The sequence below is a fragment of the Triturus cristatus genome, chromosome 3_2 (genome assembly GCF_964204655.1).
Source record: "Triturus cristatus chromosome 3_2, aTriCri1.1, whole genome shotgun sequence".
NCBI classification, from domain to species: domain Eukaryota; kingdom Metazoa; phylum Chordata; class Amphibia; order Caudata; family Salamandridae; genus Triturus; species Triturus cristatus.
This window is the reverse complement of record NC_140584.1, coordinates 772,335,240-772,358,861: the sequence shown is the minus strand read 5'-3', so window position 1 is coordinate 772,358,861 and position 23,622 is coordinate 772,335,240. Positions and strand designations below refer to the sequence as shown.

Here is a 23,622-nt window from a genome sequence, read left to right as displayed (position 1 = left end):
AGTTCATCATTGCTAAGTTAGAAATCCAATGTATGTGCACACTATTCAATTTGAGACAAAGTGTTGTGTAAGCTACAGGACAGCCATTTTTTCCAGCAGTGTTGTAGCCTAGGTTTCAGTGCAGCATCTACAATCCATGATGCACTATTGACAACACTCAGTGAGGGAAGAATTGAGGATAGCTGTGTTTATTTTGATTATGTCTAACCTTAACTAAATATAATAGATAATTGCACAAGTGCTAGTCAAACATAAAAAACAATTTGAGCATTTTCTGCTCTCAGGCCTCGAAACAGATTTGATTCATCTGATGATATTCTTGTTATTGCACCTTTAACAGTACCTCTCTTAACTTAGAGTCCCTGAGGTGTGTTGGATTCCATATGCATTCATGTTAAATCTGCTTCTGCTAGGAGTGGGGGGATGGAAGGTGCTTGGAATAGGTTACCAAGAGATGAGCTGGTATCTAATTTATGTTGATTATAGATAGAAACTGTTCAGCAAGTGTTATTTTGAGAACTCAAGGAAATTGCATATAATACATTGAATAACACTTTTTATACTAGAAGAAGAAAGAATTAACTAATTATTGATGCTTAGGTTAGAGGCAAAGCAAATGAAATATGTAGGGCACTAAAATGTTTTAAAACGCATATAGGACCTTAATAACTAATGTTCAGAAAAAAAGAATTTATGTATTTTCAAATGAGTTCTGTTATTGTTACTGAGTTTTTTTATTATCTGTATCCAGTAACAAACGCAATTGTTCTGTTTTGGCCTGAAGAAGGTTGTTGTTGAATGTGAGCCGTGAAAAAAAGGTGTCATTTTTAAAATCTTTTTATTCAAGCGCAGTTTGGATTCTAATCGAAGATTAGCATCTTCACATTGAAAGAGTAGATTTTATAGGATGCTGGCTCTGTATATACTATACCAAAGTAAAGTATAGTGTGCACAGAGTCCAGTGGATCCCCAGAGGCTTAAGTAGGTAATATTAAAAGCCCTATTTGTGGTGGTGGTAGACTTATCAGAGGGCTGAGTTAAGGATTTGTTGTGCACAGTCAGGCCAGAAACTATTACACACACTCAAAGACTGAATCCAAGACCAATTATTTTTGTATAAATAGTTATTACTTTACTTTATTTTAGAACCAAGAAGAACAAAGTTGCAGGTAAGTAATAGTTTCAAAATAGCAGTAATACTTTTCAAGATGCAGTAGGAATTGTTTTGCAAGGCAGTATAACTGCATTATAGTGATAGAAATATGTTTTTATTCTCAGACACAGTAGAAATTTACAATTGTAAAATATAGACTTTTGAATGCAATAGGAGAAAATGCAATCCTATGGGAGGAAAACAGGTGTATGCATTAACAGGAAAGTACACAACATACTCCCCCTCAGTCTTCAGGGGTTTAGACCAACACTGGGCACGGTTCAGTTTTAGGTAGGTGCTGCACCACCAGCTGCACTGGGGCGGCCGAGTGCAGAGATCATTGACTTCAATAATAGTCAATGGAGACTGGGGGCACAGAGCAAGGTGCAGATTGCAGGTAGTTACCTGCGGTTTCAGGGCGCAGGCCCCAGGGGTTAAGGTGAGCACAGGAGGGCTACAAGGCAGCATCAAACCGGTACCACCAGCTCCACTGGGGCGGCCAGGTGCAGGGTGCAATCCAGCGTCGGACACCTAATGCAAACAAATAGGTGAATCTCTGTCACACAAATAGGCTGCAGGCTCAGGCCAGGAGACTGGATTAAGGTGACCACTTGCCGGACAGGTAAGTTAGGAGGCAGGAGCATGCTTGGCACCATCGGTTGGGCTCCCCAAAGTCAGGGGCTGAGGATGCATGGGTGCCTTTTGGTATCAGATTTTCTGTCCTGGAGCTTTTTAGAGTCGCTGCAGGTGACTTTGTGAGGTCCAGGACAAGTCAACCACTGATGGAATCGAGGTCGGGAATGCTGGGGAAACGACACCGGACAGGTAAGCCACTCAGACTCTGGCTGTGGGCGTCGGGTGCAGAATGGGCAGGGGTCACGGATCCACCTGGATCCGCGGTCCTTGCAGTTGAGGTTTTCAGGACAGGGCCACTGTCCTACGCCATGCCCTCACCTATGATATAGTGTTCCCTGCATTAGGGCTGTTAGGCCTCCTAGAGAAGTGACTTGCCTATGCCACAGGCAGTGTTTGTAGGCATGACACGCAAGCTATCCTGGCTGAAGAGGGGTAAAACCCCGAAACCGGTCCTAGGATGCTTGTTTCCGGTCCAGAGAGGACCTGGCTTGGCAGCTGGGGCTGGCTTGTTCCCATGAGGCACAGGGTCAAGACTGATTTGCATATGGCCAGGTCTAAACTGGCGTGGTATGGTGAGCAAAAGAATGATAGATTTAACCCAGATCTCTTGACTGGGGGAGAATGTTTTTATTTGTTCAGCATTCTGTCCATCAATTGTTTGTCTTGCTTTCTCGACATTAGTGCGCCAGGTATGCCCAGACGTGGGCCCTGGGCTCACTGTGCCACTGGAATCAAGCAATCCTGGCTGAAGAGGGGTAAAACCCCGAAACCGGTCCTAGGATGCTTGTTTCCGGTCCAGGGAGGCCCTGGCTTGGCAGTTCGGGCTGGCTTGTTCCCATGAGGCACAGGGTCAAGACTGATTTGGATATGGCCAGGTCTAAACTGGGGTGGCATGGTGAGCAAAAGAATGATGGATTTAACCCAGATCTCTAGACTGGGGGTGAATGTTTTGATTTGTTCTGCATTCCGTCCATCAGTTGTGTGTCTTTTACACAGGGATGTGTGCCATGTCGACTGTTGGGGTTTGTCTGCACCACAACACATAGTCTGCAGTGGCAGTGTACAAGTCTTAGGTGAGGGGTCTCTGAGGGCTGCACAATACATGCTGCAGCCCTCCTAGACCCGCTCTGGTCACAAGGCCTTTGGTACCACTGGTAAACTTTACAAGAAACTGATATGTGGGCCAGAGTGCTGCCAATTGTGGACACAAAGGTACAGTTTTGGGAAAGAATACCAGCACTAGAAACCTGACTGGCAGGGACCCAGTGCACACTCAAAGTACATCAGAAAAGTGGCAAAAAGTAGGTGGGGGTTACTGCAATTCCAATCCACTTTCCTACAATGTCTATCATGTACTGATTATTCTGCCTTTTTTCTTTAGCACAAGATTATCTTTCCTTGTCTTCAAGCAATCTAATTAAGGGTTTCCATAACAGAACAGCAGTAAGTCCAGTAGAAATGGTCTTAGCAAGGTGCAAGTTCATCAAAATCAGCGGGGTACTACCAGTTTAAATGTTCATCATTGTAGGACGGCTGCTTTAGCATGAACTATTCAAGAAATTAGGCCTGTTATGTGTGGACAGTGTACATGAACTGAGCATATTTCCTTTTCCTTATTCCCCAGAATAGTACAATGGATTCTTCTCCGCGCAACCCCTCCCCAGCACAACAGAACAGTGATAAAGGTATGTTGACTTTCTGCAGATGAGAACTTCAGTGGGAGCAGGACTTTTATCTCCTCTAGATCATGCTCCTGTATTTGAATTGATTCTGTTACATGTTTAAAAATGTGGTTTCTTTTGGCAACTTAATATACTCTTCTAGGTTACTGAGGGCCTGATTTAGCTTTTAGCGCATCAGAAATCTGTCACAATTGTGACTTGGTTCCCATTGTCTTATTACAAGTACATCATATAGTGCATCATATCTAATGCACTTGTAATAAGCAGACTGGAGATCTGTCATGTTTGTGATGGAGTACCGGTCGGCCAACCTCTAAATCAGGCCCCAGTGTGCACCAAATATTCTATGCATTTTTCTGGGTTGAAAATCATTGCCACCATACAGGTGTCCCAAATTAAGACAACCACCTCACGTCCATCTCACCACTGTGGTATCCTCACACAGCATCTTCACACTACTACAAACCCCACAAAGTTTGCATCTGGAAAAAAGGGTTTCTCCTCATTATCTTTTCATTTTTACTAACCAGGAGCAAATTTGCTTTATAAAGACATGAGAAAACATCACCATCTTGAAACAAAATCCCCAAGATGTGTGAGCAGTGATTAAGCCTTGCCCACTGTCACACCCATATATATTTAAGATTTATGCAAATTTTTATAGAGAGGAGACAATGCCTGAATTCATTCTAGTTTTTCACCAGAAGTGTCATGAATGCCACTTGGAACACTACTGGGTTGGTGTCACCAACATGTGTGTTAGAGGCCCCTATACCTACAGCAAAAATTAGTGAGCAGAGGAGATGCCAGTGTTGTATGCCCTTATTTAAATTCCACGCTTCTTCGACATTGTTGATCGTCTTAACCCTTGACCTCAGCAATGTATACAAAAACCTAAACCAGCTTATGAAACAAAAGCCAAAATAAAACTGGTTAAGTACTTGGAGCAGGAAATCCAAATTGACAGTATCAAAAGCTTCTGAAAGCAGCTACTGGCGTGTCATTCTCCTGAGATTGCGCATCATATTCTAATGGGAGTGAATGAAGATCTATTTGGAAGATCAGTAACAGCAGTACTTTTAAATAACCGAATGTCCACGGGTATCCACGTTTATCATGATATATTTGTAAGACCTACAGTTTGGAGGGTCCTTATCTGACTTTGCTCCCGCCTATTTAGGGAACCTCCCTCATCTTACCCATGCACATTCCCATTTCCCAATGCCACTACACATATTTCTTGCATCCTATCCCTAATAATTTAAAGCATACTTGTGAAAATGAAATGGGAGTTAGTGTGAACAGTGTTCCCTTTTGCAAATAAAACAGCTATCAACATTTCCTACTTGGCTAGAGGTGCTTTATGCAGTTCCCTCTAATGCTTTGGTAAGTTTGGTCAATCTTGGCTTCTCAAGATGTACCCGCATCCGACCAATATCAGGCTGGATCTGATACGGAGGAGAGAGCTTCATTAGCAGTGGTGGTGACGAGGGCAGCAGAGGTCCTGGTCCTGTGCTTGCCCTAGGTGGCAATCAAGACTACCGTCTTGATGGAATTGCTTCAGTCGGGAGTGTCCCCTTTAGAACCACTTCTCCTTTTTAATGAAACCCTTACTGATGTCCTGCTTGGGACCTAGTCCAAGTCTAAGACAGGCTCCTATGAACAGGACAGTAGCCCGCCACCACCGCCCCACTCCAGGCATCCCCAAATTCCACACAGGACATCATACCCCAGAGAGCTTGGTAGATCAAGTCTCAAATTCCCACATAAATACTGGTGCATTCCCAACCACACCACCGGATTGGGAATCCAAGAGGCTGGACAACTTAGGTAAGAAAATATTTTCTTCCACCAGCCGGGCATTGCGGTCTGTGAACACTGCATGCCTTTTGGGGTGCTATTCCCACGTTTTTTGGGATGCAGTTGCCCAAGAGTACCCTACAGTGGTTTTCTTTTTGTCCTCATCCTGAAGAACAACAGAGGCCTCTCAGTTCTATTTTGGATTGCTTTACATTAAATGCCTTTCTGCTGATGGAACGGTTCAAGATGCTTGGTCTTTCTTAGATTCTGTCAGCTCTGGACCCAGGGCATTGGATGGAGTTCTTGGACTTGCAGGTCTCTGATTACCATATACCATTCCTGCAGTCCCACAGGCATTAAGGTCTGGATCATGGTGGGCCAGTAACACAATCTGTTGACTGTGCACCCCTTCAGCCTTACCTTACCTCAGGTGTTCACAAAAGTGATGGTGGTGCTTGCTGCTTATTTTCTGAAGCTGGTAGTACATATATTACTGTACTTCAACAAAATGCTGCTGAAGGTGAGATCGCCACAGTAAGTCACTGACCCCCTCTGGACAATGACCTCACAGTGGCTTCCATTCATAGGGGCAATTCTGGACACTATGTTCAAGGTCTTTACTCCACCACAAAAACTCTGGGACAATCCCAGTATGATTCCCATCAAGATCAATCCTGGGTTTCTGTGAGGATGACTCTGAATGCATTTTTCTCATTACCGAACACCAGGTGGCACATGTGGGCCCAGCATCAGGGATGCCTCTGACTCCATCAGGATCTTGATGGAGACAGCTTAGGATCCGCAGTGGTAGCTGGCGGACACCAACCTGACCTGCAGCGGGCCCGCTCCCTTCCTTACCTCCCTTCATTGTGACAGATGAATCACTGCTGTGTTTTGAGGATGGTGTGGAAATGGAGATCACTAGCGAGGAGGTAGAAAGCAGAGGCGTCTGTTCTCTGTTTTAAAAACCAGCTCCATCAACAGTCTTCTGGAGCTTTGGTTAATACATCTGGCCCTGAAAACCTTCTTCTCCTCCACCAAGGAGAGGCTGATGCAGGTCCTCACTGACATGGCTACCATGTGGTCCTGTAACTAGCACAGTCAAGGGGGGGTCCTCTGCTATAAGTCCTTATGTCTCTGTGGGTGGCTGGATCAGCAGTACATCTTTCTGGTAGCCAACTGTCTAACAGGATTTCTGAATGCCAAAGCAGACAAGCTGAGCAGAGTTTGGCTGGAAGAGCACAATTAGCATCTCCATCCTGAGGTGCCAATTTAATGTTTTTGATTACTTGAGCATGTCCTGGCTAGATTTGGTCACCACAGATTGAGAATGTGCAGTGCCAAAACTGCACACTGGAGTTCCCTCCTTGAATGCCACTTCGAATCTCATTCTGACTGCATTTGGACTTGGGCCTCCAGTACACATTCCTGCCACTGCCTCTCTTACTTGAAATTTTGAGGAAGGCCAGATCCAACCAGGTTCAAGTCATCTAAATAGCCTCAAACGGGCCTATGAGTGTATGGTACCCAGAGCTCCTGGGCATGAGAATTTGCACTCAATTCAGCTACCACAGCAGCAGAAACATAGACATAACTGATTTTTATCCATAGACAGTGATTTTACAAGTGGAGCTTTACCAGTTTTGTTCACACTAACTGATGACAATCAAACTGTCCATTAAGTCTTGCAGGAAACCAAATATTCAACTAATTTGGCACCTTGGCTTTTTCAGAAAGGTCCAGAACACACTGGTCCTGGAAAGATTGTGGACAGTCTTAGGCAACTCGTATTCAAGGTTGAGGCAGCCCTGTAAATGTGGTTGCTTCAAGAGCTAGATTACTTTTTTCAGTATCATAATTAACTGTATAGTACCACGACCCACAGACCCGCATACTGATGAATGGATTTCTCCCTGTACTAAACATAGTGAAGTAATTTATGTTAAACGCTATGGAAACCAAATGTATTTTCTCTTTGTGACAACACCACATGCAGGCTGTGTTGTGAAAGTGAAGTCATTTATACACATAATGAATCCTTGCTTAATGTTGGCAGTGATTCTTTCAAGGGAATATTTAAATGGAACAAAGGTATTTCATTGAGGATATTTTGATTTCAAGATGCTTACAAATAAATGTTATCTATTGATATGGTGACTTATTGGTGCATTGATGTAGCTGCTAGTCCTTCATTTTGGAATAGGCACTTTGGGAATAGGGTCACCTATTATGCTTCATGTATTTCCTGGATGTTGGATATTTTATTTGCTGCCTGTTCTGGATTACTACACACATTAGTCGAGGTAAATAGAACTATGATGGATTAGCTGGTGCTGTTTATATTTTCAAGTAATCTGCCACTGTACAGCCTGTGTGTTAGGAAGCTGTTCATCTTGAACGTATGCCCCATGTTTGGACAGTGGTACTTGTGTTTGTTCCTTTACCTGTAGTTATTTAGTGATATGCTTTTCGTTACAGCTTTTGTACATTGCTACATTTTGGGGAGGCACAAATGGAGCTCATCCCCTCTCAATTCCCTAGACAGACTGTGCAGTGGCTGATTTAGTTCACATTTTACTGAGAAATCTTGAAGCAACTTTCAAAAAAGACTAATATATGTGCTGCAAAACATGTTAAATTCACATCTGGTTCATGCCTTTATTTTGTTTTTACTCTGTCACACCAACAGAGGATCGTTTCATGACCACCTTAAGTCAGAGCTCTGTAGGCTCCTCTCATCTCCAGTTGCCCACCCCTCCAGAATCTGGATCCGAACATCTTCCGGCTGGGCCCTCATTTCCGTCCAATTCCTCTACATCTGAATTGGATACCACCAGCAGCTCAGAAGGTACTGCATAGTAGAACGAGAGGTTTCAAATTACGTATTGTTATCTTTTTTTTAAGTGTTGGACTTTTGTGTGAAGATATTCGGGATGTGTTTTTCTACTGCATATCAAGATATTTATGCTTAAATAACAAAGTGTAATTTTTTTGCAGTGATGGAAGGGATTCAGGTTTTTGGCATTCTTCGTGTTGGGAATATAAGTGAAATAAACGACCAATAAATGGCATTATCGGCTGAATCGAGAAGGAAATATATGCACATTTAATTTCTATGCCAGCCTCTCTAAAACAGCATGTACATTAAAAAGGGTTTGATAATATGATGCTATACTCATTTAATAATACAGCTTAGCCTTCTTTTAGGTAGTCATCTACAATCAAAGGTTATGCGTAGTTGAGAGGTTGTACCCCCCAAAAATGGCCAAGTAAATTAAATAATGTGCCAGACTGTATCCAGACCTTTTCCAACAGTTGGTTTTGGCACCATTGAACTCCATGGCGGCTTTGTCCCAAATTTGGAAGTGTTGGCACATAGTGTGCAAAAGTACTACCACATTGCAAGGACATTGTTCCCTTTTTCCTGCATCCTTTAATGCAGATCTTTTGCTCTGCTTCTGTGGTGCCTTATCAACCTCCACATTGTTATCCCCCAGAAAAATAAGGTGCTAGAATTGAGCCATACCTGCAAGAAGCGATGTTGGTCACAAACCCACACAACTTCTGTATTTGGTGTCTTGAATCTGACCACAATTCAAAGTGTTCTCTGATGCTGCCAGAGATTTGAGCCGAAGCTTTAAGTCATTGAGCATGAGAAACACAACAGATAGGTCATGACCCCTCTGTAATGGATTCTTCTTACTGCATATTCCTCATCTTGTGAATACTCCAAGGTGCCAGATGGATCCGGGGATATTTTCCAGCAATTCCTGTGCATGCCAGTAGGTGGTATCGTGCAGCTCCATGTCAACTCCATCCACCCCAGAAATTACGCTGGAGGCCCATATAGCTGCTACACTGATGTAAATTCCTATCTTTTCGCACCTTCGATGTGGATCCAGAGCTTGCACCCTCGTTCTCTGTCTTTTGGCAGAACTTATTGTTGTCAAAATAGAGATTTCAAACCCTCCAAGGACTGCCATAATTAGATGCCATGTATGTCTGTGGTGTCTACGTCCCTCACATGACTTGAAGCTGAAGGCCATTTTAGAGTGTGAGGCCAAGCTTTACATCACTGAACACTGTTGAAAAGCAGGTAAGGGCCAGTCTCCCTCGAAGTCGAAGCGGCAGACGCGCTTTCAGGGCTGTTCTTGGGAGAGGTCCTATTCCCACTCTAAATTGTCAGCTAAGTTGAAGCGCAAGAAAAAAACGTACGTCTAAATGTGACTCCCTTCTTCCAACCATTGAATCCTGCAGATATTGGGATGCCCCTCGATCTTGGTACCACACCGTGGAACTGATCCCTCAGTTCATCCTGAATTCCCAGGTCCTTTGGTGATGCCACAATGGGTCGAAGCTTTCAAGGAGCCCATGTTGCATATATTCTACACCCTGCCAGCTCCCTCTGGTGCCTCTAGTGGGCCCTAAGAACCAAGGAGTCCTTCAGTCAGACTGTCATCCTCAGATCTCAGACTGTGCCGCGTGACCCCAAATTTTGGGACGACTCTTGTACTAACTTCTCACCCAGCACCGCAATCCTTACTGGTTCCGCATGCACCAGTCGCACTCATGCCGGAAGAAGAACTGAGTGTCCTTTCAGTCCCAAAATCGAATCCATTGACTTTGACTCAAAATGCAACCACCTCAACCTCAGATACCGCCCATGTAGCCCCATTCGGACTTGAATGGGACACAGAAATTCCAAACACATTTTTTGGCTCCAGACTCCCATGATGGTGATGACATCAAAGGATATTTATTAAGCAGACATATCCCTAAAAAATTCTCATGGCGCTGGTGGATAACTCAAAGATAAGATGGAATTTGTGCAATTAGATGTCAAACAGGAATGTCTTCAGCTTCATACGAAAGCAATTATGATCCATTGTGGTGCGTAACTGAAGAGACAATTTATTCCAAAACAAAGGGGCCAAAAAAGAGAAAGATCTACCTCGGTTAGTGGCGGTGCGAATTCTAGGAGATACAAGAAGGGCTGTGTTACTGGATCTCCGAGTTCTACCAGGGAGATACCAGCCAAGCTTTTTAGTCCAGAAACCAGGACCTTTTACGTACATGTTCTTATGTGTCAGGCAAAGAATCTTAAATTGGATACGCTTCCTGACAGGCAACCAATGCAAGAGTTTCAGAGTGGGAGCCGATGAGGATCTGGGTGGAAGATTAAGTACCAGCCTGGCCGCAGTATTCTGCACAACCTGAAGCCTTGACAGTAGATTATCATTTATGGCTGCAAGTAAAGCATTACCATAATCCATTCTACTAACAATTAGTCCCTGAACTAAGGGCCTTCTTGCCTCAATCGGAATCCATTTAAAAACTTTGCGCAAATGGCGCATAACACCAAAACAGGTGCTAACTGTCTTGTTTACATGGTATTTCATGGACAATTTATTGTCCATTTGAAAACAAAGATTGCGCACTGTTGTAGTTGGAGTGGGACAAGGGCCAAGGTTAGAAGGCCACCAATTATGGGACCAAGACTCTTGAGCCCTACCACAGAGCACTATCTCTGTCTTTCCTCCATTTAACTGCAGGTGATTAGCACACATCCAATTCTCAATGTGAGACATACAGTTTTTAAAACGGAGCCTAATTTCTGTTGGGTCAGGACCAATGGTGATCAGAATCTGAGTGTCGTCTGTGTATGAGACGACATCAAAACCAAAGGATCTAATCACCTCGGCCAGAGGGGTCACATAAAGATTAAAAAGAGTAGGGCCCAGAATAGAACCCTGGGGCACTCCCATCTTAACTGATCTGCTAGAAGAGATGGTATCATCAACCTGGACAATTGTAGTACGATCGGAAAGATATTTTTTTAGCCACAGCAGGGCTTTTCCACTGACACAAATCTCCCACAGTCGACATTCGAGAATGCTGTGGGAGATGGTGTCAAATGCTGCAGACAGATCCAACAGAACGAGAATAGAAGACTGCCCTCTATCCAGAGCGCGTCTGATGTTATCTGTCATTTCCAGCAGGGCTATTTCCGTACTATGGGCTGCTCTGAAGCCCGTCTGTGAAGGGTCAAGCAGCCCATAGCAATCCAAATGGTCGACAAGCTGCTTATTAACCAGAAACTCCAGCATCTTACCAAAGTAGGGGAGCAGCGATATAGGGCGGTAGTTTGAGAGAAGATTAGCATCCGCAGTAGGCTTTTTTAATATAGGCCTAATTCTAGCAGCTTTCCATATTCTAGGAACTTCAGACCTAGACAGTGACTCATTAAATAAGTCAGTGAGACAAATCAATAGAGCAGGAGCCAGGATAGGAAGAATTCTAGCCGGTAGAGGATCAGTGGGAGAACCAGATTTAATTTTCATGATAACCTTCATTACTTCATCAGAACTGCAAGGAGTAAATTCTTCCATAATGTGAGGAGGATCAAAGGTAACCAGGGAAATAGACCCCAGAACAACACCCACAGTCTGTTGAGAAGAAAAGGAGTTGTTAATATCCGTAATCTTATCCTCGAAATATTTAGACAAAGAATCAATCCGCTCCTTGGAGATAGAAGAATTCAACTGAACAGCTGGAGCAGAAAATTCCTTTAAGATTTGGTGAAGCTCCCTGTTGGAATTTGCTGCCTTCTCAATACGATTTAAAAGAAATGGTTTTTTTGCCTGTCTAATATTTCCATATATTCATGGTGAGAATCTTTATATATTTTACTGTCAATGGGGTCTTTGGTTTTCCCCCATTTCCGCTCTGCCGCCCTGCAAGAGAGCTTTATTGTCCTTAACTGAGCGGTAAACCATGGAGCTACACGAGTTTCCACTCTAACTCTAGAAAAAGGAGCAATAGTATCCAACACCTTGGTTATAGTCTTTTCCAAAAGAACTGCTCTTTGATCGTTAGTTTCCCTAGGGCTGGACTGAGGCACACTAAAATGGGAAGTGAAAATAGGCAAAGTAACTTTGCTCCAGGATCTTCGCCATAAAGTTTTCTGCATAGCCACAGGATTAACAGTGTGGTCAAGAATAACAAATCTTAATAGGCTATGATCCGACCAAAGTAATGGCTGTGGGAGCTCAACCTTAATTTTGTCGGAATTGGTAAACAACAAATCCAGCATATGTCCGGCCGTATGGGTTGGCCCCGACACCAATTGCACCAATTCCAAGGTACTAGTACTAGAGATTAACTGCTCCGTATCGGAGTTGAGTGCTAGTTCAGCATGATAATTAAAATCCCCCAACAGGAGAAAGCGATCTGAGGCAAGTACATGTGGAGCAATTGTCTCCAACAAATTGTCAGTAAAGTCGTATTTTGGGCCAGGGGGCCTATATACCAAAGCACCACGCCAAGTACCACCTAACAGACCCTCAATTTTAAAAACACACATTTCCATTAGATTTGTGCGGATAATTTCTAAAGAAATTACACTTATATTAGAGGTGGCAGCTATAAGTAGGCCACCACCCCTGTTTAGTTCCCTATCAACTCTAGTTATAGTATACTGTGGGGGAAAGGCAGTGACAACGTCTGGGGAAGCATACTTATGCAGCCATGTTTCTGTAATAAAACAGATGTCGGGATGTTCCGAGTCAATCAGACTCCAAATTTCCACAGCATGTTTGGGAATAGAACGAGCATTAAAATAAAGAGCTTTTAATGATTTGGGGATTTTAGGAAAATTGGTAACACACAAATCTGAAAGAAACACGTTAGTTAGATTCCTCACCTTAGAATATCCCCAGGCGTCAGACTGGATCCGGAAGATTTTTCGTCAGCAATACCCCTTGCGCGTCGCTAGGCGTCGTCTGCGGCTCCGCGTCCGTCGTCGGCGTCGTGCGCCGGAATGACGTCGTCGGAGTACTTAGACGCCGCCCTCGCGCGCTGACGTCAGTTCTTCTTTTTTCCGCGCCAGTAAGCGCGGATCCGGGAGAGCTACCCCTTTTAGTCTTTTTTGACTAAGTTTTTTGATCCTTTTTGATCTTGTCTCGACTCCGGTGCCGGTAGGATGCCTGGTTTCAAAGCCTGTGCTGACTGCAACCGCTTGATGTCGGTTACGGATCATCACCGCCGGTGCCTTTACTGTTTGGGCCTCGACACGGAGTCGTGTTCGGACTGCAAGGCCCTGACCTCGAAGGCTAGACGGGAGCGGTCCCGTAAGCTCCTCGAGCTTCACCACTCGGCTCCGCGCCCCTCTCGATCCCGGTCCAGGAGGAGGTCCAAGGATCGGTCGCGGAGCCGCAGCCGACGTCATCATCGCTCGTCTGGCTCCAAGTCTCCGGGTAAGTCGAAGCACTCCAAGAAGTCCAAGATGCGACACCGCTCTTCGGACTCCCCTCGCCGGTCGCGCGACTCGGCCGAGGGTCAGGGTGGTTCCACCCCTGCGGCTCCAGCGGAGCAGCAGGCGCCGCGCAAGTCCCCATACCCGCCGGTCCCTGGGACTGACGCGGCGCCGGCGGAAGTCAGTGCCTTCCTCGCGGCCATGAGGAGCCTGGCTCCGCCGTCGACGCCCGCTGGCGCGCCTTCGGGCCCCGCGGACCCGACTGGGCAACCTTGCATGCCGGCGTCTCCGGCCCCGGCGCCGGCTTCGACCCCGACGCCGCAGGTTCCCGAGGGACTCGTCTATCCCCGCCGACGCCGGTCGACCTCGTCACGCCTCCTCCGCCGGCGTCGACACCGGTTCCACCTCCGACGCCGGCTCCGCTTGGCGTCGAGCCCCAGTTCAGCCCCGCTCCGGATCCGGCGCCGTTACGGCGTCGATGGACGCCGCGTACGGCGCCGTTAGAGACACATTATGTCTATCGTCCGGCTCCGCTCCTTCCTCCTGTTTACGAGGAATCGGATGACGGGGGCGACTGGGAGGGGTCCTAGGATCCTATGGCTGTTCAGGCTCAGCTGTCACAGGACTGGGCAGATGAACTGGGGGAGGCCAGTGGTCTGGATACCTCTCCAGACACTGGATTCATCTCTCCTCCGACTGTGGCTTCGGAGGAGGGTGCTGCTTTCTCTGTGGTGCTGCGCAAGGCGGCCGCAGCCCTTGGGCTTGTGCTGACTGCCGTGGCTGTGAGGACTGCCATCCTCACTGAGGTGCTTCAGTCTGCAGCAAGCTCCACTGAGCCTCTGCTGCAATTCAATGAGGCCCTCATTGACGTTCTGCAGGGCACCTGGTCCAAGCCCTCCACAGTCCCTCCTGTGGACAGGAACGTTGCCAGGTGCCACCGCCCTGCTCCGGGTGACCCCAGTTTTCTGTCCCAACACCCCACCCCCGAGAGCCTGGTTATCCAGGCTTCTACCTCCCAATCCTCCTTCCCAACCGCTCCGCCGGACCGGGATTCCAAGAGACTGGAACAGTTTGGCAAAAAGCTGTTCTCCTCCCTTAGTTTGGGTCTGCGGTCCTTGAACACCGCCTGTCTTTTGGACCGTTATTCCCACTCTCTGTGGGATACAGTGGAGGACGTGCTGCCCCTGTGTCCGGAGGAGGCCCAGACACAACTTACCCAGGCTCTGGCCGCTGGGAGGGATGCAGCACGACATGCAATCCGATGTGGGCTTGACACTACGGACTCGCTGGGTAGGGCGATTTCTACCACGGTGGCGCTTAGACGTCACGCCTGGCTGCGGTCCACGTCCTTTTCAGGGGATGTCCAGAGCACTCTCATGAACATGCCCTTTGATGGCACTCGCCTTTTTGGTGAGAAAGCGGACAGTGCGCTGAATCGCTTTAAGGACTCCTGGGCTAAGGCCAAGTCCTTGGGTCTCTCGGCCCCGCGGTCGCAAACTTCCACCTTTCGCCCCTTTCGTGGCCAAGGAAGGGGTGCCTCCTCACGTCCGCCTAGCCACCAGTCGCAGAACCAACCTGGTCGCGGACGTGGTTTCCGCCGAGGCGGTTCTGGAGGACGACGCGGTCAGCCCACATCCACCCCGGCAGCATCCGCCTCCAAGCCTTCCTAGTCCGAGCTTTCCGGCCCATTCCTCGCCAGTGGGCGGCAGAGTTCGCCATCACCTGCTCCACTGGCGTACCATCACCTCGGACAGGTGGGTGCTGCAAATCGTTCGAAGGGGCTACTCCCTCCCCTTCGATACGACCCCTCCAGCCATGCCACCGCAACACCACCGTATCTCGGAGGACCATTTGAATCTTCTGCGAGAGGAAGGTTCGGCCCTCTTGGCCAAAGAGGCCGTCGAGCGCGTTCCGAGCCCAGAAGTAGGTCGTGGTTGTTATTCCCACTACTTTCTGGTTCCCAAGAAGGGCAAAGGGGGCCTACGCCCTATCTTGGACCTCAGGAACGTCAATACCTTCCTCCGGAAGGAACGGTTCAAAATGTTCACTTTGGCTCAGGTTCTAGCTGCCCTCGACCCTGGAGACTGGATGGTAGCGTTGGACTTGCAGGACGCATATTTCCACATCCCCGTCCTGCCGGCCCACCGGCGTTACCTGCGGTTCACGGTGGGCCAGGAGCATTTTCAGTTCACCGTGCTCCCCTTCGGCCTCACCAGTGCCCCTCGGGTGTTCACGAAAGTGATGGCGGTGGTCGCAGCTCATCTGTGCAGATCAGGGGTTCCAGTCTTCCCCTATCTCGACGACTGGTTGTTGAAGGCAGGCTCGCCCCAGGCAGTCGTCTCCCACCTCCAGACTACGGCGGATCTCCTGCATTTGCTGGGGTTTTCCATCAACGTGCCGAAGTCACACCTGAGTCCCTCTCAGACGCTCCTCTTCATCAGAGCGGTTCTCGATTCGGCGCAGTTCCGGGTCTATCCTCCGGAACAGCGGGTCCGGGATATACAGGCCCTGATTCCCATCTTTCGGCCTCTATCCTGGGTTTCGGTCAGGCTAGTGTTGCGGCTTCTGGGGCTGATGGCCTCCTGCATCCTACTAGTGTATCACGCCAGGCGGCGCATGCGGGCTCTGCAGTGGGACCTGAAGTTTCAGTGGGCCCAGCATCACGGCAACCTGTCCGACCATGTCTTGATCTCGGAGGGCACTGCACAGCAGTTGCAGTGGTGGCTCACGGACCGCGATTGGGTCACGGGCAAGAGCTCGCCCTTCCCCAACCGGAGCATGTCGTAGTGACGGATGTGTCCCTCCTGGGATGGGGTGGCCATATGGGAGAGGCGGAGATCAGAGGCCTCTGGTCTCCGGCGGAGTCTTGCCTCCACATCAACCTGTTGGAGTTGAGAGCGATCCGACTTGCACTGAAAGCCTTCCTTCCCTCTGTCAGGGGAAGTGTCGTGCAGGTGTTCACGGACAACACCACCGCCATGTGGTATTGCAACAAACAGGGCGGGGTGGGGTCGTGGACCCTTTGTCAGGAGGCTCTGCGCCTCTGGACGTGGCTGGAACACCAGGGCGTCACCCTAGTGGTTCAACATCTGGCGGGCTCTCTGAACGCCAGAGCAGACAAACTCAGCCGCCGGTGCATGATGGATCACGAATGGCGTCTGAACTCCGAAGTGGCGCAAGGTCTCTTTCAGCAGTGGGGAGAGCCGTGGTTAGATCTATTCGCCACCGAAGAGAACGCGCAATGTCAGCAGTTCTGCGCGTTGGAATTTCCAAGGCGGCACTCGCTCGGCGACGCTTTTCGTCACGAGTGGAGTTGCGGTCTGTTGTACGCCTTTCCGCCTAGACCACTTCTGCCCAGAGTGCTGAAGAAGATCAGGCACGACCGGGCCCAAGTCATCTTGGTGGCTCCGGATTGGGCACGAAGGTACTGGTATCCCGAGCTACTCAGTATGTTGACCGATCCTCCGATACGTCTGCCCCTTTGGGAGGATCTTCTGTCGCAGCAGCAGGGGACGGTCCTCCACCCGAACCTGTCCAGCCTCCACCTCCATGCGTGGAGATTGAGCGGCGGCAGTTGATGCCATTTGACTTGCCTCCTGAAGTCTGTGATATCATTCTGGCAGCCAGGCGTCCCTCCACAAAGACGGTATACGCCTGCCGGTGGAACAGATTTGTGGCATGGTGCACAGCAAAGGCTGTGGATCCCCTTTCCGCCCCTCTTTCTGAGGTTCTCCTCTTTCTTGGCCCAGCAGGGCTCTGCCCTGGGCACCTTGAAAGGTTATCTTGCTGCCCTCTCTGCCTTCTTACGACTTCCTGATCAGCCTTCTCTTTTCAAGTCCCCTGTGGTTCAACGCTTTCTTAAAGGCATTACTCATATGTTCCCTCCTGTTCCTTTCGTAATGCCTCAGTGGGACTTGAATCTTGTTCTCACATTTCTGAAGTGCGCTCCCTTTGAGCCTCTTCACAATTGTCCTCTTCGTCTTCTGACGCTTAAGACTGCTTTCCTGTTAGCCATCACCTCGGCTAGACGGGTGAGTGAGCTCCAGGCTCTATCGTCCAAGCCTCCTTTTCTCTCTGTTTATCCGGGCAAGGTTGTCCTTCGGCCTCGTCCCTCTTTTCTACCGAAAGTGGTGACTCCCTTTCATCTTGGGCAGTCTGTCACCTTGCCCACCTTCTTTCCGCCTCCGCATCCTTCCAAAGAGGAAGAGAGGCTCCACCGTCTGGACCCAAAGCGTGCGCTCTCTTTTTATTTGGACCGCACAAAACAGTTCCGGGTGGACGACCAACTTTTCGTTGGATACGTGGGTGCTAAGAAGGGAAAAGCTGTGCACAAACGGACCATCTCCCGGTGGGTCGTTTTGTGCATCAAAATCTGTTACTCCTTGTCGAAAAAGGACCCTCCTGTTGGGCTGCGCGCCCATTCCACTCGGGCTACAGCGGCTACTACTGCTTTGGGACGGGGAATCCCGTTGCAGGACATCTGTCAGGCGGCTACGTGGGCTTCGCTACACACGTTTGCCAGGCATTATTGCCTAGACAGCCAACTCCAGAGGGATGGCTTCTTTGGCCGTTCTGTCCTCCAGGACTTTCTGGTGTGATCTTGGTTCGCAGACCCACCACCGGGGATGGTATTGCTTGGGTATCTATTCTAAGGTGAGGAATCTTGTGAGAAGTTGGCCTGATATGTAGTGCTCACTATTCTAGTGATCACTGTGTATCATTCCAAACGACCCTTATTGATGATTGGTTGTAAGTCAACCTTTTAGACCAGCTATCCTAGTAGCGTGGATACGAGCAGTCTTTAGGCTAAACTCTAGAGGGCGTGTTAAGCCAGCTGTTTACCATCACATATACCCCTTGAACACCAAGTGAAAGGACACCACACAAGTTGTTATGAAAATAAAAGGATATTTATTTATAACAAGACTACCCTGGCTCTTTATGAGTCAGGGAGCTAAGCACACTACAAAACTCTTAGGAAAATACTTCAGTTGCACAATTTACACAAATGCCCGAGGGGCACGAGAAACCATCTACACTAACAGTGAAATGCGAATGGTTAGAGTCTGGAGGTACTGATTCCGGAGTGATCCGATCAGTGGGACTAAACGAAGAAGGAACTGGACACTTGTAGAGCGAACCTGCGATGGAGCACCGAGATGCTCGAGTTACCTAGCCCGGAGGCTGCGGCTGCGTGAAGTTCGGCAAGATGTCGGGAGTCCTCGTGTAGTCTCAGGAGCCTGAAAGAAGCAGTTGCTGGCAGGCGACCAGTGACGATGTTCAGAGCGATCCACGCCTGGATCGGTGATGAAGGAAACCTGAAAGCAGAGGGGACTCAGTTCTCAACCGCTAGCCAGCGATCGTGTGGGTACCAGGAGGGTACCGGCTGAAGTCACCTCGACCAGGTGAGTGGGTGACGTCGGACTCGGCTGTTCCTCGGGCCAGGAGGCGCGGCGGCGACCAGGATGGAGGGCGAGCTGTCCCACGAAGGTGTCTGCTGTCGATGATGCTGGGCCCAGGCAGGGGCAGCGGATCTTGGCAGTGGCAACCCAAGCGGGGGAGTCAAGATGGCGTCGGGAGTGGACCAGGAGGGTCCGTGGTACTCCTCTGTTGAAGGGGAGCAAGAGCCAGTCTGGAGCAACCAGACTAGTGATGAAACAATCGTGGTGCGTCGTGAAGAGGGCCACAAGCCGGTCGGCAAGTGGTCGAACAACGCGGTGAACAACAAGGAGCGGAAGGGCCCCCACGCAGATCTCGGGGATGTTGGGGAGGCAGACTTCGATGCTGGAGCTGCTCAGGGTTAGGGCTTCTCAAACCCTAGGTGCACTCACTCGAGGGTCCCTCGGTGGGCGTGCTAGATAAGCGTCGTGCAGGTTCTGAAGATGGCCGGTCCCGCAGGTCTCGTCACACCTACGTCTCTCAGCTGGGCTGATGAGGTAGGTAAAAGGTCAGAGATGGCAGGGTACTCGGGTCTCGTCGAGCTGGGCAGTCTTGATCCGTAGGAGAGACTTACAGCAAACCGCAAGCGCTTAGGTGGTGCCTGCTGGTGCAGGGTGGCTACTCCTTAGCCACAAGGGAGAGTCTTCAGAAATAGTCAAGAGTTCCTTTCGTGGAAAGTGGTTCGTGATTCGGAGTTATCCGATTATCTGATTATCCAATTTGGGAAGGGGACTCGCTCCTACCTTTATTCTAAGAAAAGGGGCTGGCCCGTGACTAGGTTCTACCTATGGGTGGAGCCAGGAGGGGGGTGGTTACACCCCTAACCTTTGTCCGGCTTCGCGCCAGCTCAGGGGCTGGTGTGCCCCCGAAACTGGTTTGAGCCGGGCTATGCACAGTGAGCACCGGGGTGCCACTTGCAATCACCTTCCTTTCAGCCCTGCCTACCTGGGCTACACAAACCCTGTCTGGGACGGTGCTAACACCGCCCTCGACAGGAAACCCTTTGTCCAAGCTCCCCTTGCTGGAAGGTCCCCCAGCAGCAGGAGGTCAGACTTGTGTCTGGTGGCAGCATCCATTTTGTGATGCTGAGGCTTGAGTCAACTTTAACCGGGGTTCAAGGTTACTTCCATGTCGTGTCCCTCTAAAAGGGGGGAATGCTAACCCCGTCACCAGGACTGGCGAGGGGTTCGTATTCCCATTCGTATGACACCTTACTCGACATGTATAGGTGAGGTGAGGCCAAAGTTAGCAATTGCATTAAAAGTAGTTGGCCCGCGTCACCATGGAACGGCTATTAGGACTTGGTTCCGCAAGCCGTCGACTGGCTCAGCTCGCGCCAGAGCACCGTCCCACATGATCCCCTGCACTCTGCCTTCAGGATTGATAAGGCCTGCTATAGGAGTGACTGATAGGAATCCATGTGTCCATTTTAGGGTTGAGGTGTAGGAATACTACACCTACAGCAACGGGTGATTACACCACGTGGCCCCAGCTGTCGTGCAGCCAGTTGTGTCAGATTTGGGCGGCCATTCCAGGGGTGGCATAATACATGCTTCAGCCCCTGGTAGGCCCTGGGTACACCGATGCCCTGGATACCTGTGGTATGCTGAGACAGGGACTGACAAGGCGGCCCAGTTCCAATTAGTGGATGCACCTAACGTACAGGTGTGTTAATTTCGAGAGAGAACAGCTAGGCTGTGGGTCTGATTGGCAGGCCCACAGCCGGAGAAAGTCGTAAACCAATGAAGCAAAAGCAAAAAATCTGGGTGATCATAGGATTGCAGACCCTACTCTCCTACAAATCTAACTAACGTGTTTCTTTCAGATGAACAAGTTACTTACCTTCGGTAACGATGTATCTGTAAGAAACATTAGTTAGTTAGATTCCTCACCGACCCACCCATCCTCCCCGTTCTGCGAACTGACATCTAGGGTTAAGGCTATCCCTTTTAGGGCCCTAGAATTTTTTGGCACCAGTGTCGGTATCTTGCATGGCTCTGCGTTCCTGGCGCGGAAGGCTATGTACAAGAACTGACGTCAGCGCGCAAGGGCGGCGTCTAAGTACTCCGACGTCATTCCGGCGCACGACGCCGACGACGGACGCGGAGCCGCAGACGACGCCTAGCGACGCGCAAGGGGTATTGCTGACGAAAAATCTTCCGGATCCAGTCTGACGACTGGGGATATTCTAAGGTGAGGAATCTAACTAACTAATGTTTCTTACAGATACATCGTTACCGAAGGTAAGTAACTTGTTCTTCACAGGAGGGGACAGATATTTCAGGGCCAGAACTCTTGCGAACATCATTTGAAATGATAGCTGCCGGTATATCAGGATATTTACATAGTGGAAAATTGAGATCCCTCAACTCCTGGCTTGAGTATTTAATCATAGTCGTTATGAGAACTAACAGGTACCCCAGATCTCACAAGGTTAAAATGGATGACGATTACCAAGTTTATGATGAGTAGAATTTATATATTGACTTTCAAGATGCCATTGGGGTACATACATCCCCTGACACTGGGCTAAACTCTCTACCTGGCCTGTGCTCAGTAGAGTCATCGTCTTTTGCCATTGTCATCAGGAGGCCTGCATAAGCCCCCGGCCTCAAACTGCCATTTGTAGAGGTACAAACTAATTTTCTCACAGATGTCCTGCATCCCGGGCAGACCTCTTCAAAACTGCTCCTCCCATTCAATGGGGACAAGAAATTTAGCTGAAACAGGTAGTTTAATTTTCGGGAAGTCTGAATAGCACAAGAAAACCAGTATGAAGTCTGTTCATCTCTTTGCTTATCCTATTACATGTGCATCTTTATCGGAGCTTCTCCCTGGATCTCCCTCAGTACCAGGCTAGCACCCTCAGGGAAAATAAAGGCATAAGGTTATTAGAATCGGCTATATTGTTTCCAATTAACCCATCACCATTACAAACCTCAGTGTATGCTAGAACGTAAATCCGGCAACTATTGTGACCGACAAATCCTCCTTAGCCACAAGTGACCTACATGCAAAATATAGTGCCCAGAAAAGACCCTATTTCCAGAGTCCCTTATGGTATCTCAAGTATGGAGCACTATATCCCCATCAAATGGGCATGTGCAATAAACCAATAACAAATGATGCATGCCCTCTCTCTTGCCTGAAGCTGTGACCCCTTGACAGAGTCACATCCGTCTCGCCTGTGTCACCTTCCCATGGATGTTCCTGGACAGAGGTACTGGACTGCCTCTTCTCCTCACAGCCGTCCACACCAGTGACTCTAGTGACCATCCAGGCCCGGTCTCTTCACTCGCCTCAACACTTTCCTGGATGTCCTCCTTCTTTTTTCCTCTATCCTCCAGTCTGTCCTCTTGCTGCAAAAACACTGACTCTTCATCACCGATCCTGAACACCACTTCCTTCCTTTCCAGCCTATAAGGCATCTGCTGAGGGAAAAGGGGTGGATCCCTCATTACTAGAACGTTAGTCAGTGTATCCCTAGTATCCCCAGGGTCCCTAACATCAGTCACCATGTGGGACTCACCTCCATACCTCCATTTCATGCAGGATTAGTGGGCCATGAAGTGACAGCCGAATGGTACAGAAAGTCAGCATTACCCTACACCTTCACCGGCAAATGCTGCATCTGGAAGGGGAAGGGTTGACGAGCAAGAAAGCACCTCAAAGCACAAGCATTAAAGTCCTTGTGTCATGCCAGCCAGACCAAGTGAGTGTGATCAGTCAATAGTTCAAAAGTGCAACCCAACAGATAATATTGGCTTCCATAGCCCACTTGATCACTATACTCTCCTTTTTAATAGTAAGTTAGTGGGATTCACAGGCAACAATTTCCTACTGAGGAAGACCACTGGATACTTTTAACACAAATGATCGGGCTGGGAAAGATCTGCCCCCAAATCCCTATTGGAGGTGTCTGTCTGCAAAACAAACTACTGTGTAAAGTCAGAACAGAACTACCCTGGTTCCCCACACAACAGCTCCTTAAGCAAATCAAATCTTTTTTGATGTCTCGGCGACCAGTCGTTGAGAGAGGTAGGTTGAGATTTAGCAAGCAAGTCCGTCAGGTGCCACCTCCGAGAAATGAGGAACAAAGCAACTGTAATATCCTACCAATCCAAGGAACGACCCGATTCCTTTCTTGTTGGTAGGTCGGGGCAGATCTTTAATGGCTCTGACTTTATCCACTTGGGGATGGATCATCCTGTCCTGTATGTGGTAACCCAGATACCGTATTGAATTAGTTGCCAGAGTACATTTTTCGTGATTAGCTGTTAAACACGCCTTTCACAAACTGTCCAGTACTGCCTCCAGGTGAGTAATATGTTGTGCACTGGTCTGACTATACACCACAATATCATCCAGATTTGCTGCCATAAAGCCATGATGTGCCCTCAACATCAAATCCATCAAACCTTGAAATGTGACTGGAGCCCCATGTAGGCCAAAAGGCAAGACCCTAACTGATATAACCCAGAAGGGGTGGAAACAGCAGTCTTCTCTTGAGGACTGGGAGTCAGTGCAACTGCCAATAGTATTTTGTTAATTCCAATGTGGTCAAATATCGTGCAGTTCCCAGGTTCTCAATCATCTCATCAACTCGAGGCATCAGATAGGTGTCAGATTTGGATACAACTTCAGTTCACTAAAGTCGA

At 48.5% G+C, this 23,622-nt stretch overlaps 1 protein-coding gene across 3 annotated transcripts in view; it reads left to right on the top strand.

The window, feature by feature from the left end:
• Positions 1-23,622, top strand: part of PIKFYVE (phosphoinositide kinase, FYVE-type zinc finger containing) — a 2,037,960-nt gene that overhangs the window by 1,229,026 nt on the left and 785,312 nt on the right. For all 3 annotated transcript variants that reach the window (XM_085648834.1, XM_085648836.1, XM_085648835.1), the window contains 2 exons: positions 3,414-3,474; positions 7,961-8,119. In XM_085648834.1, the coding sequence (XP_085504960.1) occupies positions 3,414-3,474; positions 7,961-8,119 (220 nt within the window). The remainder of the gene's footprint in view (positions 1-3,413; positions 3,475-7,960; positions 8,120-23,622) is intronic.